The sequence below is a fragment of the Alosa pseudoharengus genome, unplaced genomic scaffold, assembly GCF_046254945.1.
Source record: "Alosa pseudoharengus isolate Yale_2024_CS ecotype anadromous, Long Island Sound unplaced genomic scaffold, YU_APseudo_1.1 YU_APseudo_1.1_scf_18, whole genome shotgun sequence".
NCBI lineage: Eukaryota > Metazoa > Chordata > Actinopteri > Clupeiformes > Clupeidae > Alosa > Alosa pseudoharengus.
Window position 1 is genome coordinate 3,981,461 of NW_027468650.1, and position 27,329 is coordinate 4,008,789.

Consider the following 27,329-nt stretch of genomic DNA (forward strand, 5'->3'; position numbering starts at 1 on the left):
ATCCAACCAATTGAGCTTTTGAACGTATTTGATTTCCAGACTTGAGTGGCGAGGTGCGATTGGATAGAACGTCAAGGAATAAGCCAATGACAGGATGGCAAGTCAGACAAGTTAACTTGCATAAAAACGTTGTTCGAGATTGAGGTAATTTACCTTCATTATACAGCTTGGCTAGTAACGTTAGCGCAGGAATCAATATCATTCTTCTTATCAGGTGCAATTGACTGAATTCTTTGTCCATAGGTTGACTGTTGTATGAGAACGTCTCCCGTTGAGGATGAAAAAGATCACATTGTTATTCATTGTGTTGCTGGGCATAGCACACTTTGTGGCGGTCAGCCGAAGTGAAGATGATGCTGGTAAGTAGCAGCTAGCCTAATGTGAGGGGAGCAATAACGTCAACGTTACCGTTTATGTCAACTATCCAGATAACTATGTTTATCATTGCAAATATGTAAACTGATGTTTACTTCAGGCAGAAGGGTGTTCCTTTAGCATGCTAGTTGCTGCTGCCACTCCATGACAGCATGTACTTGCAGTGCACCATCAAGCTAGAAAAATGTGCTGTCTGCAGTATTAGCCATTATAGCACAATACTGTTTGTTCACCGCTGTTGGCAGTATGCAGAAATTTCCCACAATTTACCAACACAAAGACTAACGTTAATGTTATACTGTCAGTAATGATGATGGGCTGGTTCATTCTGGGCCACGTTTGTGACAAGAAGGCGTCGCTCAACGTTATGTATGCAGCTCTGAAGTAGCTGGTAACTTGGCGTTAGTTTAGTCACGAAAACAAGGTAAACCTTGTGCATGAAGGCTTTCATCTTATTCCTGTCATGAGTGTTAAAAGCTAAATCATGTGTCATCAGATTCAGTAGAGGACATTGGAGAAGAGGGCGATGATGGGGATGATGACGATGACGACGATGATGAAGATAGCACGGAAGTAAAAGATGAAAACGGAGTGCTGATACTCACAGATAGTAATTTTGACACTTTCATAACGGACAAAGACACTGTTCTGGTCGAGTTTTATGCTCCATGGTAAGACTGCACTGTTTGGCTTAAAGTAACAGTCCTTTTACTCGATGTATTTATTATAAGATTTACCAGAGATCCATACTTTTTTGTGGACAGGTGTGGACACTGCAAGCAATTCGTTTCTGAATATGAGAAAATTGCACAGACCCTGAAGGAAAATGATCCACCTATTCCAGTTGCAAAAGTCGATGCCACCAAAGAGAGCTCTCTTGGAAGCAGATTTGAAGTTTCAGGGTATCCTACATTCAAAATTTTGAAGAAGGGGGAAACTGTGGATTATGACGGAGATCGGTCACAGGAAGGTATGACTTCTGTTTCAGTATGTATGAAACTTCTCTTTCCCAATCAGTGTTTATGATTGTAGTCAAACAGTTGGCGACCTCTGTGTGTAATGTGTTGTTAAAACTTTGCTGGCAAACTTTATGACCCATTCATAATGGCCAGTCCCCGATCGTAACATCACTTTCATTTCTGAATGCAGCCATTGTGGCGAGGGTAAAAGAAGTCTCACAGCCAGACTGGAAGCCGCCACCGGAGGCTACGCTGGTCCTCACGAAGGACAACTTCGATGAAGTAGTCAACAACGCCGACATCATCCTGGTGGAGTTCTACGCCCCATGGTGAGCACCAGGATTTGGTCACCTATGACGTTTTCCTTTAGCAAAGTTCTTGCAGTAAGATCTGTGCGTGCACATGCAAGTGCACTTGCAATCAACGGAACTAAGAGCTGCACTAAGAGTTTATTGAAACTGTGCCATGAGTTTATTACAGTACAGTAGTGGTGGTGGTGGTGTACATAGTGGTGGTGTACAGCCTCATGTCAGGTCATGTACTAGTACCAAAAAGAACAAATCAGGGTTCCCACGGGTCATGACATTTCTGGAATATCATGGAATTTTGGAAAGTCTATTCCAGACATGGAAAGTCAGGGAATTTTCTCATTTTGGGGGCAAGGTCATGGAATATCAGGGAATTTTGAATTCAGAATTGGTTTATATCTGGTTATTAGCTTTACTGCTTGCTTGAGTAGTTGTGGTTTGCCCAACTTTGTTCATTCAATACCCATTTATTCATCTCTCGCTCTATAAAAGTAAAATATTCTTGAATGCTACACGACTGTTCTGAAATCTTGTATCTTCATTATAAAGTAGGTCATGGAAATGTAGTTTTTTTTGTCAGGGAAAAGTAAATGGAATTTTATATTTCACTTAGAGTGAGAACCCTGACATAAAACGTATGCTAGTAAAAAACTTGGATCTGTCCTTAAGTCTCAGCGCTATTATGTTCTGTAATCAGTACGACAGAAAAGTAAGCATGTCACATGTTTGTTCTGTCCCCCAGGTGTGGCCACTGTAAACGCCTAGCCCCTGAGTATGAGAAGGCCGCCAAGGAGCTCAGCACTCGCACGCCACCAATTCCTCTGGCCAAGGTGGATGCCACTGTAGAACCTGAACTTGCCACTAAATATGACGTGTCTGGTTATCCAACCTTAAAAATGTTTAGAAAGGGCAAACCTTTTGAATACAATGGGCCAAGAGAGAACTTTGGTAGGTATTTTTGTGCACATAACTGCACATAAACCTGTCATGTTTTGCTTCTTGTGTTGTTTGTGATTTGTGTCGTTGAATAATCTGTGGTTTGCGTGCTGTCTGTTTAGGCATTGTGGACTACATGAGTGACCAGGCAGGACCTCCATCGAAGCAAATTCAGTCTCTGAAACAAGTCCAAGAGTTAGTCAAAGACGGAGATGATGCGATCATTGTAGGTGTTTTCTCAAGTGAAGGAGACTCTGCGCTTGAAGTATACATGGAAGCTTGTGCGTATAATCTTTAGGCATCGTAACTTTTCCCCTGTTAGGTCTAACTGATGACTAACTCTAAATGACAAACTCCCCCCTAATGCTTAACACACTGTGTGCCCTGTTTGTCCAGGTAGTTTTATAGATTTAAACCAAGTTTGCAGTAGATCAAAGTTGATGTGTGCCGTGGGATATAACATAAACCATAATCTATGATCAATACATCTTTTGTTTGTTTCAAGGCAATGTCTTGAGAGATGACTACAAGTTCCGGCACACTTTCAGCAGCGATGTGGCCAAGTTTCTGAAGGCCTCATCTGGACATGTGGTCATGATGCAGCCGGAGAAGTTCCGCTCCAAACATGAGCCAGAGTCCAAGTCACTTGCCATTAAGGTGCGTTTACGATGCCTGATGTGTCTAATTTCACTCGTCCCAGTGTAGTTTAAATTGGTCTCATAGTGACGTGTCCTTGCAGGATTCTACATCTTCATCGGAGATTCAAGACTTCTTCAAGAAGAATGTGTTGCCCTTAGTTGGTCACCGAAAAAAGAGCAATGATGCCAAGCGTTATACAAAGAGGCCACTGGTTGTGGTGTATTATGGTGTGGATTTTAGCTTTGACTACAGAAAAGGTAAGTGTTGCAGTTGTGCCAAGTGTTGCAATTGGAATGTACTTTTTGAATTGTGTCCAGACTAGAGTATGGCTCTTTAGTCTTAAGCCCATTTCTCATCTTAAAACCATGATGCTTTAGAAAGAAATGTATCAGATAAGCCACATTTAGACGACTGCCATTCTGTATTGTGCAGCCACGCAGTTCTGGAGGAGTAAAGTTTTGGAGGTGGCGAAGGACTTCCCTGAGTACATGTTTGCCATCGCTGACGAGGAAGACTACTCCGATGAGCTGAAGAGCCTGGGGCTGAATGACAGTGGGGAGGAGGTGAACGCTGCTATTCTTGGAGATGGGGGAAAGAAGTATGCAATGGAACCTGAGGAGTTTGACTCCGAAGTGCTCAGGGATTTTGTCATGGCCTTTAAAAAAGGTAAGGGATATGTGTTTTATATATAAAGATTTTTTTATAACTGGGTTAAAATAAACATTGGTTTAAAATTTGAAAAGGATACAAGGAAGTTTATTGTCACATGCATATAGTTACTGGAAGTAAGAAATGCAGTGAAATTAAGTCTGGTGTCAGCCTATTTGTGCATTTATGGGGGGGGGGGGGGGTAGTAAAAAGTGCAATAGAAGAGGGGTTTAGTAGATTAAGTGGCAAGGGCTGCATAAGAAAGGTGGGGGAGGATTGGGATTGGGGGGGGGGGCACCAACAAGGAGCATGTATATTTCTTGCCAAATGTATTTGAGTGATCAGTGATGTATCTTATTTCTATATTTGCAGGCAAGCTAAAAGCAATTGTTAAATCGCAACCCATTCCAAAAAGTAACAAGGGACCAGTCAAGGTTGTGGTTGGCAAGACTTTTGACGAAATCGTCATGGACAAAAAGAAAGACGTCCTCATAGAATTCTACGCCCCTTGGTGTGGACACTGTAAGAAGCTGGAGCCTGATTATATCGCTCTGGGCAAGAAGTACAAGAACGAGAAAAACTTGGTCATTGCTAAAATGGATACTACTGCCAACGATGTGCCTCACGAAAGCTACAAAGTGGAGGGCTTCCCTACAATATATTTTGCACCCAGCAACAAAAAGGAGAGTCCTATCAAATTTGAAGGAGGCAAACGAGATGTGGAGACGCTTAGCAAATTTATGGAGGAGCATGCTACAAAGTTATCCCAGAAAGATGAACTTTAAGGGTTTTGAAGGACCATGAACTGCAGTTTCTGGGGCAATGAATGAACTTCCAGAAAAAAAGGGGTGATTTGATGCGGTTGTAACAGTTGTTACTGAGATGTTCTTTTTTTCCCATTGCGGAAGCACTGTAAACAAAATTTCTAAGTTCTTTTTAAATAAAATTTGAAAATGTTAAGGAAGTCTCGTTTAACTATATTACAATCTAAAATATCCAATGCATACGTTCTAAGGTCATGCCATTTGATCAGTATAACCAGGGAGGATTTGTAATCTCGGGTCTTTGTTATGGCAGTAGTTCTAGAATGTATTACATTGCAAGTTTTTTTTTTAATGTAATTTCCAGGTGCCATATTCTGATATTCCTGCACTTAATCGAATTGTTCCTCCCTGGTCAATATTCATTAAATGATTCTGATATTATTCATTATCAGAATCATTTGATTATGTTTTATTGTAATTCAATTTCCAGGTCTTCCAGTGTTCAAGTAAAATACTGATCAAGACTGTCTGTAATTTTGGGACAGTCGTGGCCTACTGGTTAGGGCTTCGGGCTTATGACCGGAGGGTTGCCGGTTCGATCCCTGACCAGTAGGCACGGCTGAAGTGCCCTTGAGCAAGGCACCTAACCCCTCACTGCTGCCTGAGCGCCACTGTAGCAGACAGCTCACTGCTTTGGTTAGTGTGTGCTTCACCTCACTGTGTGTTTCACTAATTCACAGATTGGGTTAAAGGCAGAGACCAAATTTCCCTCACAGGATCAAAAGAGTATATATACATAATGCTGTAAATATTATCACAGCATTAGAAAGAATGATAAATTAGAGAATTGTTTTCTAACCACTGCACAATTGTATACAGAGCACAGAAGAATTCGATGGAGGTGAATTGTATTAGTAAGCAGTAGGCTATGCTCTATAGATTATACATGCTGATGTCACTGCAGTTTCAGTGGCTGTGGTCCTCATGTGGGTGGGACATAATAAACCGGGTGACCTCGGTGCATACATAGAGAAGCGGAAAACATCGAGGGCAAAGAGATTAAGACACTGCACAACATCTAATTGAAAATCTATGCGAGTGCTGCACCATGGCAATTACATATGCTGATTAAGAATTACGCACAGCTTTTACACTTATTGAATGTCGTCCTGCATTATGTATAGAAGCGATGTTCATCTTGTCTTACACAGAACATCGAAGAATGGCACCCTGCATGCCACTAATAACAATAACCTGTAATCCTAAAATGCACCATTTATACATTAAATTGACCAGACGTTGGTCTTGATCAAAAAATCCGTTCGCTCTACCTCAAGAACAAAGAGAAGTTCTCCACATGTCCCCCACACCGGGGCCCCCATAGCAGAACCGTCTCTGATTGGCTCAAAGCATGATATAGACTGACCAGTCGGATCTCTCGACATTGAGACGCTGAAATATCACTTGTTATGATTGGGCAATATGTTTGGCGCTCGATGAATCTGCAGTGTTCGAAGTGGGCGGCGAATTCTGAGTGAAAGAGACGGCGATAGAAGGTTGGAATAGTTATTCAAACGGAAATATTGATATTGAGCATAATCAGAGAGAGCACATGAAATATTCTATACACTCTGACCGAGTAATATTTGTATAACAGTAGAATAACTATCGACACGCATTCCAGAACAAACATAACAATTTGTTTTGTGTATTGAGTTAAGCTCGCCGGTATTGGCTGTCGCGGACGCGCGTAGGTGAAACGACCCCCCTTTTTGCTAGCTCTGTCGGCTAGCCACTAATCTCGAACTGGCGGGTTTAGACACAGATCTCAGGTTATTTCTTTGAATGTGGAGTAGACCTCGCCTGCAGGTAAGAAAACCCGGGAGAATGCAGTATTTTGTTGCAACTGTCAGTTTCAGCGTAGCTGTTGGTTTGCGTTATTGTGTTTAATGAGATGTTAGCAGGATAGCACTTAGCTTCTGCTAACACTTTCAAATTGAGATACCGGGAGGGCTCGGTTGGCTATCATTTGTATTATGAATCTGGCAGTTTGACTGAGAAGACACAGTTATTGCTTGGCTTCAACTTGGTCGGTAAGCGGGTAACGAAAGTTACATATGCTGACGTTAGGTGGATTGTGTCAGACAGTAGACAAAGTTAGCGACAGTTGACTTGTCACCCACGAATTGTCACGCGGGTTTAACATGGATAGCGTTTGCTAACGTTAGCGTGAAGTTAACTTAGTACGATATGATAGCTCGCTAACATGAATTCTCCATAGATTCTTTTGTAACAGTAGCCATTTCCTAAGACAATAACGTTACAAGCCACAATTCTAGCATTCTACCCGGTTGTAGTAGTGTTCATTGTTGTGATTGTGGAATGGAAATGGTCATTATTAATGTTACACACTTATCTGCCAGTTTGCAGTTTTCTTTAACTAACCTAGAGAGGTTGGTTATGTTAGCATGTATCTGTGGTAGCCAAATTGACACTTCAATTGTCATTTCAGATAGGTTATTAAGTTAGTTAGCTAGCATGATTGGCTTACTTCGCTGGTCTGTAATTAACCAGATACTTAGACGGTTAACGTCAATTATTCTGCCAGAGATCCAAACAGCAAGCCAAATGACGGTTAACGTTACAAAAATCGGTTGGCTTGTGACTTGGCCAGATAAGTTCTTCAACGCTAACATTAACGTTAACGTTACGCCATTGTCGAGCAACGTAAACCTCAACGATGGAACACAAAGATCAGGCTTGGTAGAATGTCACTAACGTTATCTTTGTATCCTCAGTCATCAGATACTCTTTTACCGAAACGTGTGTCTTCTAACCTTAGGTAGTCGGTTAGTTGATGGATATTAGTCGAAATTTGTTCTTAAAACTTCAACATTTGGCCTACCGGTAGCAGAACATAGTCAGAAAATGATAGATTCGAGACAACAGGTCCTCAAAGAGCTCAGATACACTGCATTACAGCTGATGCCTTTTTTGGTTAGACACAATAATTACAACATTTATATGAAAATACGTTTAAAGATGTCTTGCTTAGGCTTATCAAACGAATTTAACGTTACATTTTCAAGGAACCGTCCACTAACTAACGTTGATCACTGGAACAAAACATTCCGAGAGGGTAATGCTCAGTTTAGTTACCTCGCTGGCTAGCGGTTTGACAGGCAAGACAGGCAGTTATTTAGGGAAGCTTGCTCTCTACAGCGACGCTCTCTTGAATCTATAACTGTGAATCACAATTATTTTCAAATAACCTCACAACTACAGAGATGTGCATGATCGTTTGGTGTAGCTATGTTTTGATTGTTATGCTGCCTAGGCTATCTAGCTTTGCAATGTGGAAAAGCCCCTTGTTTGACAGTAGGGGCGCTACATCAATACCAAGATCCTCTGTGTCTGCTTGTAATTTCCCCAGCACACATGCTTGCTGTTAACACAGTATTCATTTTAATTCAACAGTTCTAAGAAGTGTCTATCAGTTGATTTGCATCATATAGTCTATCGAACTTGTATTTTAATAGTGGTGACAAAGGAACTTGGGGATGTTTCAAGATCTAACAATGATACTGTGCTGTGTCTTGCCTCTCATCCTCCTACACAACAGGAAATGAAACACGTGTGTATTGTACAAATAACCTGTCATTTCTATAGTAAACCAGTCGCTTTTGCACTGGTGACTGTGCAGTAGCTTTGGCATTTAGTGGTTAGTTTTGAACCAGCAACAGCCTCAGTTCAGTGCCACTCTTGACCCCCCCCCCCCCCCCACACACACACACACACACACACACCCTGGTCCCCCAAACTGTGGTTACAATAGAGTAAATATTCCTGTTTGCTTGAGATTTAGAGTACACATCACTCATTTCTTTCTGTTGCTTAAAAATGTCATCCATGTTGTCCAATAAGTTTTCCACTGGTGATCTCCTGTGTGATGTTGCAGGGTAGTGATGGGCCTGACCGGGAAGAGATCTGAGAAGCGCCCCGTGTGCTGGAGGAAACGGGTGAAGTCGGAGTACATGCGCCTACGGCAGCTGAAGCGCTTTAGGAGGGCCGACGAGATCAAGGTGAGTACACGAGACCAACCCGTCTTTTAGGTGTCCTGTAGCGCTCTACAGATGCGTGGGAGGTGTCCTGTAGCGCTCTACAGATGCGTGGGAGGTGTCCTGTAGCGCTCTACAGATGCGTGGGAGCACATCAGACCAACCCATCTTTTATGTGTCCTGTAGCGCTCTACAGATGCGTGGGAGCACATCAGACCAACCCATCTTGTAGGTGTCCTGTAGCGCTCTACAGATGCGTGGGAGCACAGCAGTTGTTTAAAACAGGATATTTTTGGGCTTTTTGGCTTGATTTAGAAAGGACAATGAGGGACTTTAACTGGAGTTCTAGTGGGTACTTGGACCCAAATGGGGTATGGATCAGGGATTTAAACTGGAGTTCTAGTGGGTACTTGGACCCAAATGGGGTATGGAACAGAGCCTGAATTTCAGTGCAGGATTGCGGGTATAGCGCAATCCTGGACAGACCAACTTCTGACTTGAATCGAACATAACCCCATGCAAACACACACACATGCACACAGAACATGTGCTTGCTTTCTCTCTCTCTCTATGTCTCTCTCTGTCTGTGTCTCTTTCTCTGTCTCGCTGAGCAGCTGTCACTGCTGAAGTCAAATTATACTAGATGCTTCTACATCAACTGCTAACCGACAGGAAAGGAAAAGAAAAGTTTAGCGATCAGGAACTGTCAGGAATTTTGCAAATAGAGAAGGATTACATAGATTGGCCATGAGACGCGAGGGAACATGAATGTGTTCTCCATTTGAGGAACGTAATCGATTGCGGACGTGCACAGACAGACACAGAGCGCAAAGTAGGCCTAGGCTAATTTCACTTTCTAGAGTGCGCAAACTGCGCATTCATTACATGAAAGATGCTTCATGCCAAAACAGCAATCAAACATCATCAAATGTATCATTAAATGTGTTGTCACAAACACTATTAGAAAATGTAAAAATCAACCTAATTAAAGACTATTTTATTTAACACGCCTGTAATATGGAAAATGCGATTTCTGTAAAATGTATGCCCCCCCTCCCCCAACTTTATTAATCCCCCCTGTGTGAAGCACTGAAGGGGGGAATTCCCTCCGCCCTGTGGATGCTGCGGTCGCTTGAACCTGGGTTCTAATGCGTGCTTGGACCCAAATGGGGGTATGGATGCTGCGGTCGCTTGAACCTGGGTTCTAATGCGTGCTTGGACCCAAATGGGGGTATGGATGCTGCGGTCGCTTGCGCCACTGCGCCACCACAATACCGTGTTTGAGTATTCTGTGTTGATCATACGTATGAGCTAAGAGTAGAATAAGCAGTCTACTCCCTCTCTAAGGGATATGTGCTCTAACCTGGGCATGTGGTCTTTCTTGTGTAGAGCATGTTCAATTCCAATAGGCAGAAGATCATGGAGCGCACTCTAATGGATATGTGCTCTAACCTGGGCATGTGGTCTTTCTTGTGTAGAGCATGTTCAATTCCAATAGGCAGAAGATCATGGAGCGCACTCTAATGGATATGTGCTCTAACCTGGGCATGTGGTCTTTCTTGTGTAGAGCATGTTCAATTCCAATAGGCAGAAGATCATGGAGCGCACTCTAATGGATATGTGCTCTAACCTGGGCATGTGGTCTTTCTTGTGTAGAGCATGTTCAATTTCAATAGGCAGAAGATCATGGAGCGCACTCTAATGGATATGTGCTCTAACCTGGGCATGTGGTCTTTCTTGTGTAGAGCATGTTCAATTCCAATAGGCAGAAAATCATGGAGCGCACGGACGTCCTGAACCAGGAGTGGAAGACCAGGCGGATCCAGCCTGTGCACATTATGACATCTGTAAGCTCCTTACGGGGGACCAGAGAGGTCAGTACTGCAGTTTTCTGCCCCCCCCCCCCCAACACACACACACACACACACACACACACACACACACACACACACACACACACACACACACACACACACACACACACACACACAGAGCCCAGATGTAGATGAATTGTGCGGCATCATGGTCCACAGGCCTGGCTATTCTAAAGTGTACTATGCCACTCCGAGTGCTTCTGTCTGTAATGATTCATCTTATAGTTCATTTGGGTGGGAAAGCTAGCTGACAAGTCAACAATACCATTTCCTTGTTTGTGAATGTATATTGCACTAAAACCATGTTGAAAACCAGCCGGGATTCTATTACTAGTTTGGTTGTGCTGTCAGGTGATGGGTCGCATTGACTCTAGTTGTGCTGTTTGGTTGTGCTGTCAGGTGATGGGTCGCATTGACTCTAGTTGTGCTGTTTGGTTGTGCTGTCAGGTGATGGGTTGCATTGACTCTCTGCCTGCTCAGTGTCTCCCCTTGCAGCCCTTGCTTTTATCACTGATAAATCTTAATGCCGCTTGACGTTGACTTTGTTCGCCTGCGTTCTGCCTCTTCCTCTTTGACAGCCCACATATCATCTTATGGTTTCTCCTCGGGGAGCTGTGTTATGATGTTACCAGTGTACCATAATGGTAAATCAATGTAATTTGTGTTCAACCGGCAGTGCACTGTGGATAGCGGGTTTTCCGAGTTCTCCAGGCAAGTCATTCCTCTGAAGACGCTGAACGCTGTGGCCTCCGTGCCAGTCATGTACTCCTGGTCCCCCCTCCAGCAGAACTTCATGGTAATGTTACCGCACTGTCACATGTTTGTTAATGCCACTGCGATCAACAAAGCATACTTCTGAACAAGTGCGATCTCATTAGAGCGGTTAAAAGCATTGTGTATGGTGTAGACACATGAAGCACGATGCTCTCTGGTTTTGTAGGTGGAGGATGAAACTGTTTTGCATAACATCCCTTACATGGGAGATGAAATCCTGGACCAAGACGGGACCTTCATTGAAGAGCTCATAAAGAACTATGATGGCAAAGTCCACGGAGACAGAGGTAGGTGTAGGTTAACATTTCAACATTCAACTAGTCACCGTTGTGCAGTTGTTGACGAGGAGTTCTACAGAGGAGTTCCTCTTCACAGCCCCGGGGCTGGTTTCACCATCTGGTCTTTGCTACGTCTGGTCCTAACTGCTAAGTTGGTCTTTGTTAAGACCAGTCTTAAGAATTAGACTTATGTCTGTTGCACCAACTGAACTGCCTAGGCTTATTTACGCCCGGTCTTAGCGAGGCGTGTTCATGTGAATGCCTATGGACAGGGGCGACCTAACACCACCTGAGCCCCCCCCCCCAACCATCACCTCATAGTGTAGCTACCATTCGCTACCTTTGATACATTTGTTCTATTCGCTACAACCATACTGCTAAAATCTTATGGAAAAGGCTTATATTTTGGTTAAAATAAAATAAAACTTGTGTGTCCCCTCAGAATAAGTCCAGAATAACATATGCGACCTACTTTTTCAAAAGTGCGACTAAAAAAATGCGACCAGCTATTCGAGAGAGGAAAAAGTGTCCGCATTGAAACTCTACCTTTGGTTCAATAACACATATTTGGCCAATATCGTGGTTTAAACAAATCACAGATAGCGAAGGGCGGGACCTCCGCTCTGATTGGCCGTGGCCCAGTGCCTGTGTGTAAATTTGAAAAGAGAGAGAGAGGTCAGAGACCCGTCAGATAAACAGAGTGGATGTAGTTGCATTACAGTGTGGTCACATAGGCCGAGATAAATGTCCCCTCTCCCCACTGCCTTTCGGCGGCTGGCAGCAGCAAACCGATCATGATCAAGTTTATCGTTGCCTACGATAGGCCTAGTGAAACTTCCCTTCACCAAGTTCAGTCCGAAATAATTATTCACCAGAAAAATAGTTTGGACGTAAACCCGACGTACAGGAATGCCACTTACGCCAAATTTATAGGAGTCATTGCAGATGAAAAGACGTCTTAAAATTGCGAATAATGCATACAAGGCCTTCCCGAACGACAGAGATACAGATATCGCCGAAAAGGAGTGCGTCATTGACCGCAGTTACATGCAGGGAGTAACCCGGTTTTCAACAGCAATATTCGTTTTGCGCGCGAGTTGTGTAAACTCATTCTGATGGCATCAATCAATTTAATCCGGTATTTGGCGCAAACCGAATATCGCTGCTACATTTAAAGCCCGAATATTCCCTGCATGTATAACTGTGGTCATTGTGTACGGTGAATTGAATGGACTCATTTAGATCGAGCATGGCAAGTCATTGCAATAGCCTATAATAATAGGCCTACCATTTCGTTACGGCATTAACCATAGTGATGTTCTTATTGAAAATTTTAAAATACTAAAATTAAAAAGTAAATTGCATTGTGGGGCTGTCAAATGATTATTGCAATCATCATTGCAAAATCACATAAAAATCCCCCAGGCTACTTGGAACATCTCTTTAAATTGTGCTCAAATACATTTCTATGGAAGATGGTAGCATGGCGAGCTGGTTTAGCCAAGGCCTAAAGATCATGAAGGATAGTATGTAAGACATTGAGCCATGAGATGTGCAGTTTGAAGCCCTTAAAAGACGTGCACTGTTAATTTACTCACTGTTATTTTTATTTAATTCATCTTGAGATGTTTTAAGTTTAAATTTAAACTCAATGAAGCACTTAAAGCACCAACACTTCATTAAGTTACTTTTCTTGTAGAATTGTAAATCATAAGTCATAGGACAACCTATATAGGACCGTAATTAAGGAAAAAAAGTGAACCTGCTGCGGTGTTAAATGCGATGTGGTTGAACATTTGGGTGCACCTAACTAAGAAAAAAAGTTAGGCGCACCAGTGCAACCAGTGCAAAAAGTTAGTCTGGAGCCCTGGGAGGCCACAGTTTTCGTGTTCTGCTATGCGTTCAATTGCATGCTTCCAGTCACAAAAACCCGTGCTTGCAAACAGGGATTTTTCGTTTCTTTGAAACAGTTTACAGGCAAAACAAAACACACTGCCCTGAGATGGAGAGTAGCAACGCCACTCTCTGGCCACAGACTCCCCATTCCCCAGTTTTCGTTGAAAATACACCAAAATCGGTACTGAGCCGTCTACCAGTGTAACATTACGTGGCTCGTCTACTCTTCCTTCAGCAGCCTGATCTCCGCCTGTCCCCTCCTTAGCTGCACATAACGTTACTCTGTCCTCCACCTCTTCCTCATCAGCACAGCTGTATGCAACGACAGTCGCCTGGTCTCCTGCTGCCTCACTGTCCTCGTTCTTCTCCTTAATAGTGAATAAACAGATACTGTCACTGCTTTGCCAGCTATTGCTAGTTACCTGGCCTACTGTCTAACTGCTAGGTAGCCATATGAACAGAGAAGCTTGATCCTAGCCTAACTTGTCCTCCCCATCCTCAATTCTATCCACTTCATTAGGCAGGAGAGATAGAGTGCTGGTAACGATATCCTCCGATCGCTTACTAAAAAAATCACTTACTTTTGGCAAGGCTTCATTTAATAACTGAATATGTTGAATTTTTTTTATTTTTCTGAGCTCCGCTTGGATGTGAGCGCTTCATCTTTCTCAAACTCAATCTCAGTTTTTCTCTCGTCCGTTGGAATTTGTTACATTTTGTTACACTTTATGAAGAAAAGACGAGGGGGGCCTTGCTCCACCAGATGTCACTGTAGAGCAGTGCGATGTGCTCGATGATTTGGTGGGCTACCTCCAGAGTAATTACCGCGAATACGGACACGTCCGTTTATCATTATCAATTATTTTTGTTAAGAGGCCCCTCATTGGTCGAGGCCCCTGCATTAAGGCGCCAGTGCCTACGGAACAATGGTGACAAGCATTAATTTGCCTGTTGCAAAGATTATTTGCCATCTGTTAGGGCGACTGCGCCCCCCTTTGGAGGAAACAGCAGTAATAGTGACTGGTGGTGAATGTGTGAGATACTGTTATAATGCTTCGAAGTTGAACATATATTCGTGCCTTCTTGGTATCGTCTTGGTATGGAATAAGCAAAGGACATGCAATATGTGTTGCTTTATCTTTTCATAGATAAGACCACAATGGAAACATGTAGGCTACCTTAGTTAGACTATGGCAGAACACTAACGTTAATGTTAAATGACTGTTAGGACGCTACGTTATCTACACCTTATTACAGGTGAAAAAGTTTACATAGGCTATGTCTTTACAGTATGGTATAGCGTCCAGACTGAAAGAGCTAATACCCCATTGGAATACAGAATACAATCAGAGCCCGTCTACGGACCGAATTTTGGTTGCAGTTTCACCAGAGTTCCACTGGGGGCGACCGCCATGAGTGCAGAATGAATGGGAGTCAATGGAGCTAGACGGCTAAATTTGTCTTTTTCACCTGATTGTCGTTGACAAATCTCAGATTTGATTGTAGTTTGTATAACTTCAACATGGGTTATAGGTCAAAAGTTGAATGAACGAGTACTTATGTCCTTTTGATTTCTTACAGGTTGGGTCATTGTTGCCCATAACACACTAGCATTGTGCTAATGAATGACGTCATCGACACGTTTGAAAGGCTTTTTAGAACAATTAAGTGACTTTAAAAAATATAATACTCAACCAAGTGTATTTTCTTTGCCTTCCCTTTCGAATACAATATTTAAATTACTTGAAAAAAAATTATAAGAAAAGTGGATTTTGAGGGGTACAGCTCCATAGACCTCCATGCATTCTGCACTCGTGGACGAGCACCCTCATGTGGAACCACAGCAGGCACTGCAACCAGTTCAGAAACCGGAAGTTTTCCGAGAGTGGCAGTTTTCCCCTTATTAGACATTCTCTGATACAATCATAAAATAATGTTATTCAACCAACCACGTTAATGCTAGGAAGGCAGTAACGGGTAGGCAATTATTTCTAGCTAACGTAATGTTAACTTAGTTTGTTTTAGGTACACCAACGTATTAGGCTAAAGGATGGGCTAGATGCACAATATCCTTTGAAGTGTTTCCAAGTGTATGATTATCTTAATAATGTACAATAAAGGTTTTTATTTGTGATGCCGAGAAAGCCAGTTTAAACTATTGCCTGGCTGGGCTAGTCAAGTGTCTAGCTAACATGAGTGCTAGCTTGCTACAAACAAGCATGAGACTGTTAGCAGTGTAGCTTGCACTGTAGAAACGACTGTGAAGTGCTTAAATTTTGACTTACGTCTGGTACTGAATAAGCGTAATATTTACGCCCAATCTTAGCAAGAGGAAGGCTTAAGCCTAGATGGTGCAACTGGCGCGTCTATCAGGTCGGACTTAGAACGCTGAGTTAAGACCGGCGTAGCTTAAGACCAGGCTAATCCCTTTTGGTGCAACCGGCTCCAGGACTTTAGCTTTGCTTCTTTTTTCTTTTAGAGTGTGACTGTGTAAACAATGAGCTTTTAGATTCTTTTGCTTTTAGAGTGTGGCTTCATAAACAATGAGCTTTTTGATTCTTTTTCTTGTAGAGTGTGGCTTCATAAACGATGAGATCTTTGTGGAGCTGGTCAGCGCACTCAATCAGTACAGCGACTATGAGGATGATGATGAGGAAGATGACCACCAGGACTTTAAACTGGAGAAGGTGGACAACTGTGATGGAAAGTACGACACGGACGAATCCCACAAGGACCAGCAGGGCAACTCTGAGAGTGAGTTGGGTTAGACCAACCTGTGGAAATCTCAATAGCACTGCATCACACTGCTCTTGCTTTGATGAATTGATTTTTGTTTGTTTGTTTTTAATGCTGCCATGCTGAATTGTTGCTTGTTGTTTGTGTCACAGGTAGACCGAACGACTGCTCTAAGAAGTTCCCCTCGGATAAGATTTTTGAGGCGATTTCCTCCATGTTCCCTGACAAAGGCTCCCCTGAGGAGCTTAAAGAGAAGTAAGAGTTGTTGTGGTCTTTGCGCTGCTGCTGACCGCTGATCACCACATCCTTTTTGCACTGATCTAGATCACCACATCCTTTTTGCACTGATCTAGCCCCCATCTTCCAAAAAGTCTTCTGGAAAAAAAGCAGTCTTGTTGATGCTATCAGTGCGCGCACACACGCACACACGCAAGTGTGTTTGAGTGTTTGTTTGTTTGTTTGTATGAAGTGAAAGTATGCTGTGGTTGGCGGTCGAGCAGCTGAGCTGTGTGCACAACCCCCCCGCTCATCCCCCCTCTCCTCTCCTCTCCTCTCCTCTCCTCTCTTCCTCCCCTCTCCTCCCCTCTCCTCTCCTCCTCTCCTCCCCTCTCATCCCCCCTCTCCTCTCATCCTCCCTCTCCTCTCATCCCCCCTCTCCTCTCATCCCCCCTCTCCTCTCATCCCCCTCTCCTCTCATCCCCCCTCTCCTCTCACCCCCTCTCTCCTCTCCTCCTCTCCTCTCCTCTCACCTCTCCTCTCCTCTCCTCTCATCCCCCCTCTCCTCTCACCCCCCCTCTCCTCTCCTCTCACCTCTCCTCTCCTCTCACCTCTCCTCTCCTCTCACCCCCCCTCTCCTCTCCTCTCACCCCCCCTCTCCTCTCCTCTCACCCCCCCTTTCCTCTCCCCTCTCCTCTCCTCTCCTCTCATCCCCCCTCTCCTCTCACCCCCCCTTTCCTCTCCCCTCTCCTCTCACCCCCCCTCTCCTCTCCTCTCCTCGTCTCGTCTCGTCTCGTCTGTGCTGCAGGTATAAAGAGCTGACGGAACAGCAGCTTCCTGGAGCTCTGCCGCCCGAGTGCACCCCCAACATCGACGGGCCGAACGCCAAGTCTGTGCAGCGCGAGCAGAGTCTGCACTCCTTCCACACACTCTTCTGCCGGCGCTGCTTCAAATACGACTGTTTCCTCCACCGTGAGTGTGTGTGACCCCTCTCATCCATTCCTTCCCACTTGATTTTAGTTTGGTGTTAATATTCATAGTCATTCATAGTTCATTCATAGTGTGATGTTTTTCCACTGTTTATGGATAAGCTTAAGATGAGGATTTTGACTTTGTCTCTTTGCCTCATGATCTCCCAGCTTTCCATGCCACCCCAAACACGTACAAGCGCAAGAACATGGAGAACCTGGTGGACAGTAAACCCTGTGGTGTTGACTGCTACATGTACCTGGCTCAGGTAAAGAAGCTCCTCACATGTGATGTCTCTTTTAAACGGACTTGTGCTTAGAGAGATTACAAAAGGGTTCCAAGCCCAGGTTAGCTTAGCCTAGCATTTATTTCTTGTGTAGCGACCTCTAATAGGTTTAAAACATAACTTGAATTTTGACTGTAGGATGAGTTACATGGTTTTACGTAAGGTTTTTAAGTAAGTTTTACTTTTTCTCGTCACGCCAACACTTAAATGTGAATAAAAATGTGGAGTATTTCTTTTTCTTTTTTTTTTTCCCTGTCACTGTATCAATACAGCATAACGGCATAACATGGCGAACTCTATGAGGTCGGCTTCCCCGGTCTTTGTAAAGGACTCATGCTAAGCTTTTGTTGGTTAAGACTCTAATCAACCTGTGTTTATGAATACTATATTCAATCTTTGGTAACAAAAACACCTAAGAATTGCACATTGTCCCTTTTAATGTCAAACTGTGCCGTCCTCCCTCTTTAGGACAGCGTGGTGCGTGAGTACCCTGTTGGCCCAGTGCCAGAACGGGCGAAGACTCCGTCTAAGCGGCCGGTTGGCCGTCGCCGGGGGCGACAGCCTAACAGCAGCAGCCGGCCCAGCACCCCGACCATCAGCACCGACACCAAGGACACGGACAGTGACCGCGAGGGTGGCACCGACGGGCCCGACTCCAACGACAAAGATGACGATGACAAGAAGGATGAGACCACCAGCTCTTCAGGTAGTGACTTCGTGTAGGCCCACCAGACTTCCTGTAGAGCCACCAGACAATACCATCACCGTGCTTGTGACATATCTATCTTTTGTGGTTTGGTCAATATCAATAAGGGCTCTTTAAAAAGCTTTTTTTTTTGTATATTAATACCTTGATGGCAAAGTGAACCTTTGGTGTATGTAATTTGAAAAAATATGCGCAAAAAAAACAATATGTGGTGGAGTTGAGGCAGAGGCTGCTACCTGACAGTTGGTGTCAGCCCAGGTTCATTTTCGAACAATTTGTTAGGAGTCTGTGTCGCTTTGGTATTAAACAGACACTTTTATTCTGTCGCTGAACTTCACTTAAGTAGTTCTGCTCTAGTTGGATGTGTACTGAGAGGCCTACAGACAGCAGGATTGCTCTAGTTGGATGTGTATTGAGGCAGTACAGACAGCAGGATTGCTCTAGTTGGATGTCTATTGAGGGAGTACAGACAGCAGGATTGCTCTAGTTGGATGTGTACTGAGAGGAGGTACAGACAGCAGGATTGCTCTAGTTGGATGTCTATTGAGGGAGTACAGACAGCAGGATTGCTCTAGTTGGATGTGTACTGAGAGGAGGTACAGACAGCAGGATTGCTCTAGTTGGATGTCTATTGAGGCAGTACAGACAGCAGGATTGCTCTAGTTGGATATTGGGTCAAATGTGACTGTTGTTATCTGAGAATTTGAAGCTCCGTTGGGAGTTTAGTGTGCTTGGGTGCACACAGCAGGGGGTGTAGTGGCTATTGATTTAGCTCCTTCCCAGTAGAGGATCATTGGCTCCCCATCAGGAGACCACAGAATGAGGCTGGTGGTCACCTGACAACTGACCCACTTCTCATAACCTCCAAATATTCCCACGGTCATTTCCAAATATTCCCAGGGTCATGGCTATTTAAAACCTTCCCAGCGTCGACTATTAGTACTTATGACTGAACACCAGTGAATCACTCAATATTAGCTTGTTGTGTAGGTCTATGCATGTTGTTGCACAAAAAAATGTCCTTGGTTTTAATGGTGGCGTATGTTGACGTTGTGATGATAGTCATGTTGTCATTAGAATTGTCAACATTGTTGCTGTAGTCTGGGGATATAGCTTGTTGATGTTGTTGTTGTTGTTCTGCATCTGACGTGTGTTCCCCCAGAGGTGAACTGGAGATGTATCTTGTTGCTGTTGTCATGTTGACGTGTGTTGTTCCCCAGAGGCGAACTCGCGGTGCCAGACGCCGGTGAAGCTGAAGCTGAGCGCCGAGCCGGAGAGTGTGGACTGGAGCGGCGCCGAGGCCTCCCTCTTCAGGGTGCTCATCGGCACCTACTACGACAACTACTGCGCCATCGCACGCCTCATCGGCACCAAGACCTGCAGACAGGTCAGCGGACCTCACGCTCCCCACTCAGCTCTGCCAACACGCATCACTAGAACACTGGATAGAGCGTCATATTCCATCATGGCACTCAGCTCTGCCAACACGCATCACTAGAACACTGGATAGATCCGGATAGAGCGTCATATTGCATCATGCCACTACTACTGAGTTTCATATGGGAAACCGAAAATGATAACAAATACGTAGCTTAATTAGTACAGACAGTGTAGAAACATGTTAAATAGTTGTTAAATATCACTGAGTGTAAGTCGTGAGTTTCGTGTGTTAGTCTGTGTGAATAGACGTGAAAATGGTTTTAATGCTATGGTGCCATTCAAGATATGTTGGTCATTGTTGATAGGGTGAATAGATTTCGTTGCTAAATCCAGTGTTCTTCTGCAATCAGATGGCCAAACCTTTGGGGTTAATTCCTGTAGATCTCCATCATTTTTCAACCTGGGGGCCTAGATATCAGTACATACTGTTATTACAAATAATAACAATGAAAATTCATTCGTTAATAAACTAAGTAGCCTGCTAATATCAGCAATGCATTAGAGACGATAACATGGAGATTCATTCGTTCATAAACTAGGTAGCCTGCTAATATCAGCAATGCATTAGAGACGATAACGTGGAGATTCATTCGTTAATAAGCTAGGTAGACTGCTAATATCAGCAATGCTCATAAGGGAGCAGTTGCTTCTCATCTGTCACTGCCAGTTTGGCCACTGATAGGCTCAAGGTGTTATGAGGGGTCAGCCAACATGTACAGGAGCCCTATGGAGACATGGGCCCATATGCCTTGTATAAGGAACTGTGTAATATAAAGGTTGGACACTAGCCTATGCCCATAAGCCCTGTATAAGGAACTGTGTAATATAAGGGTTGGACACTAGCCTATGCCCATATGCCCTGTATAAGGAACTGTGTAATATAAGGGTTGGACACTAGCCTATGCCCATATGCCCTGTATTGTCCCTATGAAAGTGGCAGGGTTCCTACGCAGTATGGAAAACCTGGAAAAGTATGGAATTTGATTTTAGTAATTTCCAGGTCTGGATAAGTATGGAAAAAAGAAACAAGGGTATGGAGAAATATTTGTGTTTCCAGACTATTGCATCTACAGTACTAATCACTTCACTCAGGTCATAACGAACCATTCCCTGTTGTGTAGCTTAACTGTCAGTCCACATCATCAAGATACAATTGAATGGGGGTCCTCAGAAAAAAAATTCTCCCACAAGGGGACCCTGGTACCAAAACCTAATTGAGAACCCCTGTTCTATGCAAGTGCCCTACACCATTGTGCACTGGTATGTTTGCGTAGCTCTGTTATTTTTGGCTAAAACATTGGTAGACTTTTTGCCGTGGCGCAACTGGCTGGGGCACCTGCACCATACGCCGGCGACCTGGGTTCGATTCCTGCCCCGTGGTCCCTTCCGGATCCCACCCCGACTCTCTCTCCCACTTACTTCCTGTTACTCTCCACTATCCTGTTGCATTAAAGACATAAAAGCCCCAAAAAAATGTACCGAGAAGTTTGAAAATTTGAGTATGGAAAAAGTATGGAATTTTGAAATGGAAAATGTGTAGGAACCCTGAAGTGGCTAAAAGCATCTAATGAAGGGGATTTCCGACATTTTAAAACCAGATCCCATTAGAATGAATAAAGGCCTGGCGTCTTTTTCAGTAGTTCAGTGTATTTAAGATACTGGTGGGAACTTTGATCAGTGTCATCAAAAAACTAGGGTGAAATGCAGAGCAGAGCGGCCCTGTGTGAACCTGAGTAAAGCAGAGCAGAGCGGCCCTGTGTGAACCTGTGTGAACCTGAGTAAAGCAGAGCGGCCCTGTGTGAACCTGAGTAAAGCAGAGCAGAGCGGCCCTGTGTGAACCTGAGTAAAGCAGAGCAGAGCGGCCCTGTGTGAACCTGAGTAAAGCAGAGCAGAGCGGCCCTGTGTGAACCTGAGTAAAGCAGAGCAGAGCGGCCCTGTGTGAACCTGAGTGGAAGCTGGCAGCTACACGCTCCTCTCCACAGCTGCTTATTTCCACACATGTCATCACCTGCGGAGGGGATTCATAGTGTTTTCTATTTGTGTCACAGGTGTACGAGTTCCGTGTGAAGGAGTCGAGTATCATCCCTGCTCCTGCGGAAGACGAGGACACCCCTCCCAGGAAGAAGAAGAGGAAGCACAGGTATTGGTCTGTGTAGCGGAGTGGACAGGGCCGTGTGCGTAGCGGAGAGAACTAGGGTCAGCAATGTAGCCTCCAACAGGCTCGCCTGCTCTCATTAATCATTCGTTTGTGTCCATGCTTTCAGGTTGTGGGCCACGCACTGTCGAAAAATCCAACTGAAGAAAGGTTTGTCCAGATCATAACTTGCACTTTGTAAATTTTGTTTCTTGATGCCTTAAGACATTTTTAATATACATTCATACCAACATGTGCACTAGCGTTGGTACATATTTTGAAATAGAGCAATGTTTGTGATTGTATTATTTGCGTTGTAGAGTATTGTGACATTAAAGTTTTCTTTTTTTGGGTCCGCTCCTCCAGATGGCTCGTCCAACCACGTGTATAACTACCAGCCGTGCGACCACCCCCGCCAGCCCTGCGACAGCTCCTGCCCCTGCGTCACCGCGCAGAACTTCTGCGAGAAATTCTGCCAGTGCAGCTCCGAGTGTGAGTGTGGCGCCTGGACGTGTGGTGTTGTGCGGTGGCGACAGATGACCGCTTCACGTGCTTCACGTGTCTCTTCCTCTCAGAAAGCTGATGATGAATCATTAGCCATCCAAAAGGGCTATAGGCAGGACCTACACATGTGTCAAATCTGTGGACAGTCTTTTGAATTGGCAGAGCGCCAGCTTTTTAGGAGGGACTTTACTGCCATGTTGAGTCTTTAGAGGTGTTAGAGAGCTATACTAGGAATGTTGTTAAAGTGTTCTGTTGTGTGAGTTATGAGATGCGCTTCTCTAAAGGTGTGTGGCGTGTGTGTGTGTGTGTTGTGTGTGTGTGTGTGTTGGGTGTGTGTGTGTGTGTTGTGTGTGTGTTGTGCGTGTGCGTGTGTGTGTGTGTGTGTTGTGTGTGCGTGTGTGTGTGTTGTGGATCGTCCAGGTCAGAACCGCTTCCCTGGGTGCCGCTGCAAGGCCCAGTGCAACACCAAGCAGTGTCCGTGCTATCTGGCCGTGCGCGAGTGTGACCCTGACCTCTGTCTGACCTGTGGCGCCGCCGACCACTGGGACAGCAAGAACGTCTCCTGCAAGAACTGCAGCATCCAGAGGGGGGCCAAGAAGGTGGGTCAGCCGACAGACAGACACACACACACACACACTACAGCAGGGGTATTCAATTAATCTTCAGCGAGGTCCAGTTATGGAAAATTACCGCATCATAATATTTAACGCGCGTGTTTAGGCTCTGTGTGTGTGTGTGTGTGTGTGTGTGTGTGTGTGTGTGTGTGTGTGTGTGTGTGTGTGTGTGTGTGTGTGTGTGTGTGTGTGTGTGTGTGTGTGTGTGTGTGTGTGTGTGTGTGTGTGTGTGTGTCATAAAATAAGTAGCCTAAAAGGCAACATAAGGCAAGATAGCGTAATTGGGGAGAAAAACTGAGTAGCCTTGGCTATTTTTAAGATCTTAACGTGAACTTAAAATAAAATTTGCGCTGAGACAAGGATGGATATTCCACAGCTGGTTCCTTGAACCCATTAATCAGCCAGTTTAATTTTATTTTTTTATGTTGACCCGAAATCCTGGAAACCCAGGAACATCACGTTGTTGGGCAGTGAATGCATGTAGGCTTAACTAGATTGTGGTGGATCGCCTGTCTCAGAATATGTAGAAGAGGTCCAGGGCAATTCCGCGCAAATCACATTCATATTTAGTTGGCGTTACAGACATGACAGTTTTGCGTGGTATTGCCCCTATATTGTTATATATAGCTCTAGTTCTCGCTGTCTAGCTTTCTCCTCTTTGAGCAATCGATCATTTGAAAATAACTTACTTATCGTTAACATATCCATCTGATTGTTTCTCGTACCGTCTCCTCCTCCTCCTCCATAATAGGCTACTTTACTCACTGACTCGACTTTATCAGAATTCACAGATTTCACTGGCTGAGTAGCAGCAAGCGAAATTATGGTTCCTGAAGCTCCTGAAGTAAATGCTGTTATCCTAACCAACGAAACATTTAGCGCAGCTTTGAAATCTTACGTGAAAATCTAAATTAGGCTATTATGGTCCGGGTCCAGCAGAAACCTCCTCCATTAAGTGGCGTCTTCTCTCTGCAGCACCTCTTGTTGGCCCCGTCTGACGTCGCTGGCTGGGGCATCTTCATTAAGGAGCCCGTACAGAAGAACGAGTTCATCTCGGAGTACTGTGGAGAGGTGAGTGTGTGTCCTTCATCAGCCACGCTTGATTAGTGTGTTGTGTTCTATGGGGTGTGTGTGTATGATGGCATGCTTGATTAGTGTGGTGGATCTTATGGGATGTGTGTATGATGGCGTGCTTATGGGATGTCAGATGTTGTTCTTATGGGATGTGTCATGTTCTTATGGGATGTGTATGACCTGCGTGCTTATGGGATGTGTATGAGGGTGTGCTTATGGGATGTGTATGATGGCGTGCTTATGGGATGTCATGTTGTTCTTATGGGATGTATGATGGCGTGCTTATGGCATGTGTATGACTGCGTGCTTATGAGATGTGTATGATGTCGTTCTTATGGGATGTGTATGATTGCGTGCTTATGGGATGTGTATGATTGCGTGCTTATGGGATGTGTATGATTGCGTGCTTATGGGATGTGTATGATGGCGTGTTTATGGGATGTGTATGATGGCGTGTTTATGGGATGTGTATGATGTTGTTCTTATGGGATGTATGATGGCGTGCTTATGAGATGTGTATGATGTCGTTCTTATGGGATGTGTATGATTGCGTGCTTATGGGATGTGTATGATGGCGTGCTTATGAGATGTGTATGATGTCGTTCTTATGGGATGTGTATGATTGCGTGCTTATGGGATGTGTATGATTGCGTGCTTATGGGATGTGTATGATGGCGTGCTTATGGGATGTGTATGATGGCGTGCTTATGGGATGTGTATGATGGCGTGCTTATGGGATGTGTATGATGGCGTGCTTATGGGATGTGTATGAAGGCGTGTTTATGGGATGTGTATGATGTCGTTCTTATGAGATGTGTATGATGGCGTGCTTATGGGATGTGTATGATTGCGTGCTTATGCGATGTGTATGACTGCGTGCTTATGAGATGTGTATGATGTCGTTCTTATGGGATGTGTATGATGGCGTGTTTATGGGATGTGTATGAAGGCGTGCTTATGGCACAGTTACCTGTTCTCTGTCTGTCCAGATCATCTCCCAGGATGAGGCTGATCGCCGAGGAAAAGTCTACGACAAGTACATGTGCAGCTTCCTGTTCAATCTGAACAATGGTAACCAGTGCATCCTGGTCCAGACCCACATGCCACAACCTGACGTCTCTTGTGGGAATCTCACCATTGTGCTTTTCTTTTGCTCTCTACTTAGATTTTGTTGTTGACGCAACCAGGAAGGGAAACAAGATTAGATTTGCAAATCATTCGGTTAACCCCAATTGCTATGCAAAAGGCAAGTTGTCCACTTGTTTTTTTTCCTTTCTTTTTTTCTTCAGTCTTACATTACAGTTTGCATTATCTTGTTGTAATGTGTTGTTTTCTTCTCTCTTGCAGTCATGATGGTAAATGGGGATCACAGAATTGGCATATTTGCCAAGAGAGCGATACAAACGGGCGAAGAGCTTTTCTTTGACTACAGGTAGGAACATGTCACTCAACACATTATATGTTTGTCCCAAACTAAAGGAATGGGCCTTGTGATTCTTGTGTTTTCATGATGTGTCAACATTGAAACCCTATCTCTCCTTCCTTCCTTCTTTAGATATAGCCAAGCTGATGCCCTCAAGTATGTGGGCATTGAACGTGAATCGGAAATTCTGTGAAGCCATCTACCTACCTCTTAAACAAAATGCCTTAAGCCTTTCAGGAACTCCCCCACCTACATGCATTTCCAAGCCGTTTTCTGAGATGCTTTTCTTTTGTTTTTGGAGTGGGGACGGTGAAGCGGGGTCTTCAGAATCGTTGAGATTTTTTTTTTTTTATAATTATTATTATTTGATTTTTTTTTTTTTTAAAAAAGCCCTTTTTTCTGTCTATCGCTTGTCTTTCTACTCTGAGCGTTCCTCCTACGGAAAGGCCTTCTCTGGGATTCATGTACCATACAAACTTGAACATTCACATTCGCGCTGGTGTTTACAGCAGAAGGGGTTCAAAAGGATGCGTCTGTTGGACGTCCCAGTCCATCTTCTACACTCTTTCATAATGACCATTTCACACCGCTACTGATGGACTCATCCTGTTTTTTGTTTTTTTGCTTTCTTTCGTTACTTTGGACCAAATTTGACAGTTCAACTGGTTGCTTTCTCAAGTCAAAAACCCGCTGTGCACTTACAGTTCAACACCACAGTTGAGGTTTTTCGTTTCTGTTCTCAAAAAAAAAAAAGAAAAAGGAAAAAAAAAAAAAACCAAAGTCACGTTTTAAAACTCTTGCAAGAGCCCATAGCACAGAGGCATGCATTTCCTGGTGTGCTCGTACACAAGGTCGCTACAGACGCGAGGTCGAGATGCAAAACAGTGTCAACCTTTGCAGTGCCTTCACTTGCTAATACAACACTGTCTAGTTTTATCGTCATCGATCTCCTCTGACTGGAAATACAACACTGAGTTTTGTTAGATGCATGAACAAAAAGAGGTTTCAAATAGACCAGAAATCAGGGAGCTCATCTTAATACCATTTTTGTGTCAACTAAGCAACCGGGCAGCTAGAGGACCTGTAGATCTGAGGAGCTGAACTGCAGCCTAATGGTATTTGTTTAAAGAAAAACCAAGCAAACGAAATGCAATCACTTAATCAGTGTATAAGGATGTATTTGGCTGCAAGCAATAATACTGGCTTGAATCATGTTCAGAAGATCTTTGAGCTGGAGTAAAGATGTCTGTATTTATTTGTATTGGACTGTGTACACCAGTTAGACATTTTTGTAATTTATTGAACGCTTTCCTAATTTGCTGTTACTTAACCAGATAGTGAATGTTGTTTTGTTTTCCCTTTTTCTTTGTTAGCTGGGGTGCAGTCAAACAGGATTGTTTTTTAAATTATTCATGTAAATTGGTATCCCATGTGCGGTTATGCCCTTTTTAAACACGTATTTCCATTGATACAAACTGATTTCTCCTTGAGTTCTTCCTTCTCCTCCGAGGGTTTGACCACTCCACCTCTGTTTCTGCCTCTTGTGTATCTAAAGGTGCTGATTTTCTTACATGTTTACAGGGACTATTGGTGATAAGTGACTAGTAACAAACATGGAAATAAATGTGTTCCACTGACGTCAGCAGTATGGGAATAAAAGACCACACTGAGATGGTCTTAAATGTTTTGACATTATTAAACCAGAATTACAACTGAAA

General features: G+C 44.0%; 2 protein-coding genes across 4 annotated transcripts; both read left to right on the forward strand.

The window, feature by feature from the left end:
• The first annotated feature begins 61 nt into the window (after positions 1 to 61).
• pdia4 (protein disulfide isomerase family A, member 4) lies at positions 62 to 4,825 on the forward strand. The gene is made up of 11 exons (XM_076290117.1): positions 62 to 144; positions 244 to 359; positions 872 to 1,046; positions 1,140 to 1,345; positions 1,525 to 1,663; positions 2,385 to 2,590; positions 2,701 to 2,859; positions 3,084 to 3,235; positions 3,318 to 3,474; positions 3,650 to 3,883; positions 4,238 to 4,825. Exons 2-11 carry the CDS (start codon positions 278 to 280, stop codon positions 4,648 to 4,650), a joined length of 1,923 nt encoding a protein of 640 aa, XP_076146232.1. The 5' UTR covers positions 62 to 144; positions 244 to 277; the 3' UTR covers positions 4,651 to 4,825.
• Positions 4,826 to 6,158: 1,333 nt separating this feature from the next.
• On the forward strand, positions 6,159 to 27,329 carry ezh2 (enhancer of zeste 2 polycomb repressive complex 2 subunit). 3 transcript variants are annotated; one of them, XM_076290119.1, is made up of 20 exons: positions 6,159 to 6,498; positions 8,588 to 8,711; positions 10,433 to 10,561; positions 11,238 to 11,357; positions 11,502 to 11,622; positions 16,081 to 16,263; positions 16,398 to 16,500; positions 17,270 to 17,439; positions 17,601 to 17,698; positions 18,185 to 18,422; positions 19,643 to 19,809; positions 21,911 to 22,002; positions 22,127 to 22,167; positions 22,363 to 22,488; positions 22,921 to 23,099; positions 24,090 to 24,185; positions 25,178 to 25,259; positions 25,354 to 25,434; positions 25,536 to 25,620; positions 25,744 to 27,329. In XM_076290119.1, exons 2-20 carry the CDS (start codon positions 8,595 to 8,597, stop codon positions 25,802 to 25,804), a joined length of 2,289 nt encoding a protein of 762 aa, XP_076146234.1. In that variant the 5' UTR covers positions 6,159 to 6,498; positions 8,588 to 8,594; the 3' UTR covers positions 25,805 to 27,329. The 3 variants fall into 3 exon arrangements, with proteins under 3 accessions (XP_076146234.1, XP_076146237.1, XP_076146235.1); XM_076290122.1 differs by having other exon boundaries at positions 17,270 to 17,433; XM_076290120.1 differs by lacking the exon at positions 6,159 to 6,498 and adding an exon at positions 6,666 to 6,722.